General features: G+C 51.3%; 2 protein-coding genes across 2 annotated transcripts; both read right to left on the bottom strand.

Annotated features, from left to right (window-relative positions):
- Window positions 1–1,044: 1,044 nt before the first annotated feature.
- On the bottom strand, window positions 1,045–3,014 carry LOC145713648 (40-kDa huntingtin-associated protein). The gene has a single exon (XM_081792538.1). The coding sequence runs from the start codon at window positions 2,927–2,929 to the stop codon at window positions 1,796–1,798; it is 1,134 nt and encodes a 377-aa protein (XP_081648664.1). The 5' UTR covers window positions 2,930–3,014; the 3' UTR covers window positions 1,045–1,795.
- A 459-nt stretch (window positions 3,015–3,473) lies between these two features.
- LOC145713650 (histone H2A-Bbd type 2/3-like) lies at window positions 3,474–6,604 on the bottom strand. The gene is made up of 2 exons (XM_081792540.1): window positions 4,590–6,604; window positions 3,474–4,175 (listed from the first exon to the last, which is right to left on the bottom strand). Exon 2 carries the CDS (start codon window positions 3,949–3,951, stop codon window positions 3,610–3,612), a length of 342 nt encoding a protein of 113 aa, XP_081648666.1. The 5' UTR covers window positions 3,952–4,175; window positions 4,590–6,604; the 3' UTR covers window positions 3,474–3,609.
- Window positions 6,605–9,635: the final 3,031 nt, after the last annotated feature.

The following is a 9,635-nucleotide window of genomic DNA, read 5'->3' as shown; positions in this document are numbered from 1 at the left end:
GTTGGACTTGCATTTCCCTGATGATGAGCGATGTCGAGCATCTTTCCATGTGTCTGATATCCTAGCCACTTTTGCAAAAAATTGGATGAGGTTTTTAGGGCTCTAAAAGACCCTTCCTGGCAGACAAGTGAGAGGACAGGAATGCTGGCTGAGTCTGTCTCAGATGGGCCTGTCCCATATTTCCTTAGTATTGCTCCCACATTGTTGAAACAGAAGTAGGAAAGAATACGCTAAAAGTCCCGCCCCTTTTGCGGCACTTAACTCATGGTGACAACCTGTACATATCCCCTGCAATGCACACAAAATAAGGCAAATCTACCGCCAAGCTGTGCCCTTAAACCTCACTCCAAAATATTAGCACCGTACACAACTTCAGCATAAAGGATGCATTTTCCCAAACCTGAATGATTGAGAAGATTCTATTCTGAAGAGTTCTCGTTATCACTCCCAACACTGTAAAGAAAATAAAATGGAATTGAAAAAGTTCCCACACTGTAATGTCTGCATGTGACATTTGGACCAAAAAGCTTTGGAAATGTAGTATTTTGAAATGGGATACCACCCTGCTCTTGCGGAACAAAGACACTGTCTTTCACATACGTGACCACACAATACCAAAGAACCGTGCTGATTTTACACACTGGAGTTAAATAAGAGGTACAGAAAGGTCCCTACTACAAATACAGGATCGTCACATGGATTAGGCATACCTCTCAGAATAGAACCTGGAACCAGAACTGTGAACTCCAATGCACACCGACACATTTGCTAAACACATTTGTTAGAACATTCCTGCCCCACCCCCAACCTTGCACCAGACACATTTGCACGGTAGCTCTCTTAAGTAAGGACCACTTAAGCACCACATCGCAAATGAACTCTGTAGATTCACCGCGGGGCACAGCCTGAGTCCTAGGCACACTGTCCATTTCAAATGAATGAATGCATCATGGACCTGAAGGAGAACTGTTTTTCTACTTCCTGCTTCTTGATGGGCAGAGAAGCTATTCCCATGTTACAGATGAAGTAAAGCTAAACCACAGGTTAGGGGCATCAGGATGGCTTTATTGTGGATTTAGGGCTGGAGCAACAACAATGTACTAATCAAACGATTCCCACAAATATGCATGGGGCAGATGAAACTACTTGGGTGATCCCACAGATAGACGTCAATATACGCTAAGAAATGAGATCACGATAAAAAAAAAAAATCCTATAGCTTAAGTATTTAGGCAGAACTGTGAAAAATGAAATCCTCTGCCACAAAGATGTAGGGGGAGTTGGGTGGAAGAAGTAAGGGATAAACGGGGTTCTTTTTATTTCTATTGAGACAGAGAGCATGGGTGCAGCAGGGGAGGGGCAGAGAGGGAGACAGAGAATCCCAAGCAGGCTCCCAGCTGTCAGCGCAGGGCCCCAAGGTGGTGGGGGGAGGTCTCGGACTCACTAACAGCGAGATCATGACCTGAGCTGAAACCAGACTCCGGACTGAGCCACCCCAGGCGCCGCAGGAGGGTTCTCATTCTTACGTTGCAGCCTCGGGGAAGACAGCCCTGTCTTCCACTCTGATTCTATCACGTTGTCCTGGTTGTTTTTCCCTCCCTCCGTTATGGAAGTCAGTCTTTGGGACACAGGTACCTCCCAGTGAACTATATTGCTACAGTGGCCAGAGGAGTAAGAGAAACCAAGGTAGAACTCTGCCGGCATCCACGACTTGTATTTCCCCCCCGAAACGCCAAGGGAGACAGACGCACGACGTTTGGTAGCAAGCAACGAGTGCCTTCGTTCACGTGAGTCCTCAGATGCCCTGTCCCGAGGGGGAGACGGTTTCTTGCAGAACCAGGTGAAGGAGGTGGTTCTGCTCGGCACTCAACAGCGGCCACATCTCCACTTGCAGCGACTTGACGGCTTCCGTGTCCTTTTCGTGGGTGGCCATGACCAAGGACTGCAGCAGCAGGAACAGCTCGTCAGGAAGCTGGCCGCCGCTCTCCTGCCCGTGGCCGTCGAAAGCCTCCCAGGAGTACTTCTCCAGAGTGTGGGCGTGCTCCGGCAGGAGCTTGGCGGGCGGCGGTTGCAGCAGCAGCAGCAGCAGCACGCGGGACACCTCGCAGCGGACCAGCACGTCGGAGAAGGCGCCCAGCGTGGCGGGAGAGGGCGCGGGCGCAGGGCCGCCGTTCGCAGGGAGCAGCGCGGCGGGCAGGGCCGGGGCCGCGCCGGGCCCGACCTGTGGCCCCGGAGGCGGCGGCGGCGGCGGCGGCGGCGGCGGGGGCGGCGGCGGCACCGGGTGGCTGCCGTGCTCCCGCGCCAGGCGCTGCATGCGCGTGAAGACCGCCAGGGCGCCGTTGTAGTCGCGCGCCAGCAGCTGGCAGGAGGCGGCGTCGCCAAGCGCCTGCAGCGCGGCCAGGGGCAGCTGCGGGAGCTGCAGGTGGGCGGCGCGCTGGAAGTGGCCGGCGGCGGCGGCCGGCTGGCCCAGGTCGCGCAGGGCGGCGGCCAGCTCCAGGCAGAGGGCGGCGGCGGCGGCCGGCTGGCCCAGCTCGAGGTGCAGGCGCACGGCGGCGCCCAGGGCGTTGGCGGCGGCCTGCAGCGGCTCCCCGTAGGCCGCCGGGCAGGCGAGTCGCTGGCGCGCGTCGCGCTCCTGCCGCAGGAAGAGGCGGGCGGCCTCGGTGAGCGCCAGCGCCTCCCCAGGCCCGTGGAAGAGCGCCTGCTGGCAGCGCGCCACCGCCAGCTGGCACCAGGCCGCGTAGGGCAGGCACTCCTGGGCGCGCAGCTCCCGGCCCAGCTGCCCGAACTGCTCGCCCGCCTCCGCCACGTTGGGCTTCCGCAGGAACCGCTTCTTCAGCTTGCTCGACACCTGGCGGTACCGCGCCAAGAAGTCCCCGGCCTCGGGGCCCGGGCCCGCAGCGCCGCCCAGGCCGGGCGCGGACGCCGCCATGTTCGCCGCCCACACGCAGACGCGGACGCGGACGCGGACGGTCGGACGTGCGGGCGCCCGGCGGCGACGTGCCCTGCGTCCGCGCTCGGGCAGCCAGGCGCCCCGTTGCCCCGGTGATACGCAAGCGACGGGGCCCGGAGGAGAGGCCTCGCCCCGCGCGGGTCGTGTGTGCAAATCGTGGACCCTGGGGCGGGGCCTGGCCAGGTGCCCGCTGTGGCTGGGTGACAGCCTGTTTACCCGCGTTGCCGCGTTGCCGAAGGCGTCTCCCAGAATCTGTAACCGAACCGGCCCGAAACCCAGCTCGCCGTCCCGCGTGACCCCAATTCCAACCTGGCAGGGTTCTCGCTCGCCAGGTGCCCCCCGCCCCGGTGACTCGTCACCCCTCCCGTCAAAGCCTCCACCCGAGCCAGCCTCTCCCGCCCAGGGCCACCGCCTGCATGATCCCCGAGACAAGCTGCTCTGCTGGGTCTTCCCCGACCACGACCCCCGCCCCACCCCCCCACCCCCGACGAGGGACGTCCCGCGACCACGCCCCACACACCAGCGACAGAAGCACTCACGCGGGTTTCTCCAAACACTTTATTGGCTTTCAGGGACTGCCTGAGGCACCAGGCCGGCCGGGGCCCACCCCGGCCATGAGTAGGCCTGGCGCCTGCCGGACCCCACGTCGCGTGGGACAGCTAGTACCGGCCCGGGACCGCCTGGGAGATGATGGTGGACTGGAAGAAGGCGCTGAGCAGCGGGTGGTTGTGGACCACCATGTCCACGACATCCGGGGTGATGAGCCTCCTGCCTCTGTTGCGGGCCTCGATGCCGGCCAGCTCCAGGACCTTGGCCGTCAGCGACTGGATGACGGCCGCTAGGAAGATCGGGGCGGACGCGCCCAGGCGCTGCGAGTAGCGGCCCTCCCGCAGGAGGCGCTCCACGTGGCTCACGGAGAACGTCAACTCGGCTCGGGCAGTGCGGGAGCGGACCCGGCTCTGGCCACCGGACGACCCTCGACGGCTCCTCCTCACAGGCATGCTGGGCCTCGGCTGCGCTCTCTCGGACGGGCCTCGGTCTGGCGTGCGCTGCGGGAAGCGGTCGGGTGCGGCTGGATGCGGTCGGGTGCGGCTGGATGCGGTCGGGTGTGGCTGGATGCGGTCGGATAGGGCTGGATGTGGTGCGATGTGGCGGGAAGCGGTGTAAAAAGCCAGTTGGCCCGAAGGTTCCGACCCGCAGGGTTCCAGAGCCGCTACTCTATATCCTAGAGATCACAGACCGACCCCATCATTGGTCGGGTGCGCGTTTTGGGACACGTACATCCGGTGAAGTCACTGCTTTCCCATGGGCCCCCGCTGCAGAGAAACAGTGCTGGGCGGGAGCCTGCTCCCTGGAACCCCTGTTTGAAGGAACGCTGGCTTTTGGCTGGGCGGGCGCATTGTGCACACACAACACGCGTGTAGGAGCCAGCGGCCCCGAGTATACACTAGAGGGGTCGGGCGACCACCACGGCCGTCTAGTTCCAAACCGTGGCACCACCCCTCAAAGAAACCCCTGTACGTGTCAGGCAGCCAGTCCTCACCGCACCCCCCTGCCCCCCACCCCCGTCCTCGGGAGCCCGCAGGCAACCGCCGGTCGGCTTGCTGCCCATAGGGGTTCGCCTGTCCCGGACACTTACTTCTTTCTGCACGCGGGATCGCTGGGCGAACAGGCGGCTTTCTGTGCCCGGTTGCTTTCCCGTAGCGCAGCGTTGTCACTAGGGTCCGTTCGTCCGTGTGGGAGCGTGAGTCGGCACTTCAAGCCTTTTCACGGCCGAGTAATATTCCACCGCAGGGACACACCGTGTGTGGCGGCCTATCCCAGTTCACGGGTTGACGGGCAGCTCCGCCATTCCCACCTTGCGGCAGATGTGAACAGCGCTGCGCCGAGCATTTCCTGCACAGGGTTCTGTTTGAGCGCCTGTTTCTGATTCCCGAGGGTAGGAAATCGCACTGGGGCTGCGATTGAGGGGTCGGGTGCTAATTCTGCCGGTCACTTACTGAGGAGCCGCCCAGCGGATCCCCACAGCAGCTCTGCATTCCCAGCAGCAGTGTGTGAGTCCCAGTCCTTGCGCACCCTCGCCCGAACCCGTCTTTTTGCCTTTGTTTTGCTTTCTTGTGCCTAGAAGAGCCATCCTACTGGCTGCGAAGTGGTGCCTCATGGCGGTTGTGATTCGCATCGCCCTGTTGGCGCATGATGTTGAGCGTCTTTGCATGTGCCTCTTGGCCATTTGCACATCCACTTTGGAGGAACGTCTGCTCAAGTCCTTTCCCATTTTTTAACTGGGCTGTTCGTTCGTGCTTTCGTTGCTGACTTGTAGGTGTTCTTTATGCATTCTGGAAAATACACCCTTATCCCACGTGTGATTTGCAAATGCTTCTCCCATCCTGTGCGTTTTGTCCTTTCACCTTCTAGACAGAGTCCTTTCATGCACAAAAGTTTTTGGTTTGGATGGTGTACAAGTTATCCTCTCTCCACCACCCCCCTTCTTTTGTGGCCGCGCTTTTGCTGCCATATGTAAGGAACTGTTGTGTAGTTAAAGCCAGGGGGATTTATATCTATGTTTTATTCCAAGGGTTTCATAGTTTCATCGCTTACGTTTGGGTTTGTGATCCGTTTTGGAATTCTTTTCATACGTGGTGTGAAACTGGAGCCCACGTTCATTCTTTTTTCTGTCAACATTCAGTTTTCCCAGCACCGTTTGTTGAAGAGATTGCTCATTCCTCCATTGAATGGTCTGGGCCCCCTTGTTGAATATCAACTATTCGTAAATCTATGGGTTTATTTCTCACTGTAAATTCAAAAACATCGACCTACATGTCTACCCCTATGCCAGTACCACAGTTTACGATTGCTGTAGCTTTGAAGTAAGTTTTGAAAGTGGCACGTGTGGATCGCACAGCTTTGTTCTTCTTTTCCGGATTGTTTTGGCTGTCTCTGTCCCTTGCATTTCCATAGAAATTTAGGATTGGCTTTTACGTCTGCAAAAGATCACTGAAAAGGTTTTTAAAACGTTTTAAATGTTTATTTACTTTTGAGAGTGATAGAGTTCAAGTGGGGTAGCAGCCGAGAGAGAGGGAGACACAGACTCTGAAGCAGGGTCCAGGGTCCTAACTGTCAGCACAGAGCCTGATGCAGGGCTCAAACCCACAAACTGCGAGATCCTGACCTGAGCTGAGGTTTGCCACCTAACCAACTAAACCACCCAGGCTCCCCGATCATTGAAATTTTGATAAAGACTGTATTGAATCTATATATATATATATGGCCATCTTAACAATATTAAGTATTCATATCACTAAAACAGAATGGCTTTTCATTGATTTAGGCCCTCTTTAATTTCTTTCAGCAATGTTTTCCTTTTAGCAAATATAATCTTGCACATCTATTGTTAAATTTATTCCCCAGTATTTTATTATTTTTGATGATATTGTAAAAGGGATTCCTTTCACTTTTTGGTAAGTTTTTATTTAAATGTCAGTTAACATATGGTGTATAATTAGTTTCAGGTGTGCAATATAGTGATTCAACACTTCCATAAAACATCTGGTGCTCATCACTTGTGCACTCCTTAATCCCCATCACCTATTTAGCCCATCCCCCCACCCATCTTCCCTCTGGTAACCATCAGTGTATTCTCCTTAGTTAAGAATTTGTTTCGGGGCGCCTGGGTGGCTCGGTCGGTTAAGTGTCTGACTTCGGCTCAGGTCATGATCTCGCGGTCTGTGGGTTCGAGCCCCGCATCGGGCTCTGTGCTGACAGCTCAGAGCCTGGAGCCTGTTTCGGATTCTCTGTCTCCCTCTCTCTCTGCCCCTCCCCTGTTCACATGCTGTCTCTCTCTGTCTCAAAAATAAATAAACGTTAAAAAAAAATTAAAAAAGAATTTGTTTCTTGGTTTCCCTCTCTTTTCCCATTCTATGCTTATTTTTTCTTTTTTTTTTTAAACATTTATTTATTTTTGAGACAGAGAGAGATTGAGCATGAATGGGGGAAGGTCAGAGAGAGAGGGAGACACAGAATCCGAAACAGGCTCCAGGCTCCGAGCTGTCAGCACAGAGCCCGACGCAGGGCTCGAACTTATGGACCGTGAGACCATGACCTGAGCCGAAGTTGGATGCTCAACCGACTGAGCCACCCAGGTGCCCCTATTTTTTTTCTTAAATTCCACATAAAAGCGAAATCATATGGTATTTATCTTTTTCTGGCTAAGTTTGCGTAGGATATTATTCTCTAGCTCCTTCCATGTCATTGCAAATGGCAAGATTTCATTCTTTTTTATGGCTCAGTAATGTTCCATTCTATTTATGTGCAAACCCCATCTTCATAATCCATTCACCAGTCGATGGACATTTGGGCTCTTTCCATAACTTGGCTATTGCCAATAATGCTGCTATAAATATCAGGGTGCATGTATCCCTTGAAATCAGTATTTTTGTATTCTTTGGGTAAATACGTAGCAGTGCAATTGTGGGATGTAGGGTAGTTCTACTTTTATTTTTTGAGGATCCTCCACACTGTTTTCTAGAGTGGCCTCTCTGTTACCCCCATCAACAGTGCAAGAGGGTTTCCCTTTCTCTGCATCCTCTCCAACACCTGATGTTACTTCTGTTGTTAATTTTAGCCTTTCTGAGAGGTGTGAGTTGATCTCTCATTGTAGTTTGATTTGTATTTCCCTGATGATGAGTAATGTTGATCCTTTTTTCATGTAGCCATCTGTATGTCTTCTTTGGAAAAACATCTATTCATGTTTTCTGCCAATTTTTTAATTGGATGATTTGCTTTTTGGGTATTGAGATTTATAACTTCTTTATAGATTTTGGATACTAACCCTATATCAGGTATGTCGTTTGCAAGTATCTTCTCCTATTCTGAACACTTGCTTTTAGTTTTGTTGATGGTGTCCTTCACTGTGCAGAAGATTTTATTTTGATGAGGTCCCAGTAGTTTATTTTTGCTTTTGTTTCCCTTGCCTCAGGAAACATATCTAGTAAGAAGTTGCTATGGCCAGGGGCACCTGGGTGGCTCAGTCAGTTAAGTGTTCGGTCTTTGGTTTTGGCTCAGGTCATGATCTTGTGGTTCGTGAGTTTGAGCCCCACGGTGGGTTCCATGCTGGCAGCATGGGGCCTGCTTAGGAGTCTCTCTCTCTCTGCCCCTCCTCTCATCATGTTCTCTCCCTCTTTTAAAATAAATGAATAGACTTAAAAAAAAAAAGAAGTTACTATGGCCAATAAAAGTAGTTATTGCCAGTGTTCTCCTCTCAGATTTTGATGGTTTCCTGTCTCATACTTAGGTTGTTAAACCATTTGAATTTATTTTTGTGTATGGTGTAAGAAAGTGGTCCAGTTTCATTCTTTTGCATGTTGCTGTCCAGTTTACCCAACACTGTTGAAGAGATTGTCTTTTTCCCCTTGGATATTCTTTCTTGCTTTGTCAAAGATTAATTGACTATAGAGTGGTGGGTTGACTTCTGGGGTTTCTAATCTCTTCTGTTGATCTATGTGTCTATTTTTGTCCCAGTACCATATTGTCTTGATTACTACAGTTTTGTAATATTACTTGAAGTCAGGAATTATGGTGCCTCCAGCTTTTCTTTTCTTTTCAAAGGTTGCATTGATTATTCGGGGTCTTTTGTGGTTCCATACATGTTTTAGGATTGTTTGTTCTAGCTCTGTGAAAAGTGCTTTTAGTATTTTTGATAGGGATTGCACTGAATGTGTAGATTGCTTTGGGTAGTATTGACATTTTACCAATATTTTTTCTTCCAATCAATGAGCATGGAGTGTTTTGCATTTCTTTGTGTCTTCTTCAATTCCTTTCATAAACTTTCTATAATTTTCAGAGTACAGATCTTTCACCCCTTTGGTTAGGTTTATTCCTAGGTATCTTATGGTTTTTGGTTAATTTGTGAATGGGATTGATTCCTTGAGTTCTCTTTCTCAGAAAGAGAGAGAGTTCATTATGAACTGCAACAGATTTCTGTGTGTTGATTTTATATCCTTTGACTTTACCGAATTCATGTATCAGCAGTTCTAGCAACTTTTTTGGTGGAATCTTTTGGGTTTTCTATGTAGAGTACCATGGCATCTGCAAAGAGTAAAAGTTTGACTTCCTCCTTGCATTTTAGATGCCTTTTATTTCTTTCTGTTGTTTGATTGTTGTGGCTAGGACTTCTAGAACTATATTAAATAACAGTGGAGGAGCCAACATTCCTGTCTTGTCCCTGAACATAGAGAAAAAGCTCTCAGGTTTTCTCCATTGAGGATGATATTACCTGTGGGTTTTTCATATTTGGACTTTATTATTTTGAGGTACATTCCCTCCAGACCTACTTTCTTGACAGCTTCTATCATGAATGGATGTTGTACTTTGTCAAATGCCTTTTCTACATTCACTGGAACGATCATATGGTTCTTATCCTTTCTGTTATTGATGTGATGTACCACATTGATTGATTTGCAAATACTGGACCAACCTTGCCTCCTAAGCAAATCCCAGTTGATTGTGGTGAATGATCTTTTAAAATGTATTCTTGGATTTGGTTTGCTAGTAGGATTTTTGCATCTATGTTCATCTGGGAAATGGGCCTGTAGTTTTCTTTTTTAGTGGCGTCTTTGGTTTGGGTATCAGGGTAATTCTGGCCTCCTAGAATTAATTTGGAAGTTTCCCTTCCATTTCTATTCTCTAG

The sequence above is a fragment of the Panthera onca genome, chromosome X (assembly GCF_046562875.1).
Source record: "Panthera onca isolate mPanOnc1 chromosome X, mPanOnc1 haplotype 2, whole genome shotgun sequence".
Lineage (NCBI taxonomy): Eukaryota > Metazoa > Chordata > Mammalia > Carnivora > Felidae > Panthera > Panthera onca.
This window is presented reverse-complemented; position numbering and strand designations above follow the sequence as displayed.

Bases quoted from the DNA above. Each gene is read 5' to 3' on its own strand.
- LOC145713648 (XM_081792538.1), bottom strand. From the start codon at position 2,929: ATGGCGGCGTCCGCGCCCGGCCTGGGCGGCGCTGCGGGCCCGGGCCCC.
- LOC145713650 (XM_081792540.1), bottom strand. From the start codon at position 3,951: ATGCCTGTGAGGAGGAGCCGTCGAGGGTCGTCCGGTGGCCAGAGCCGG.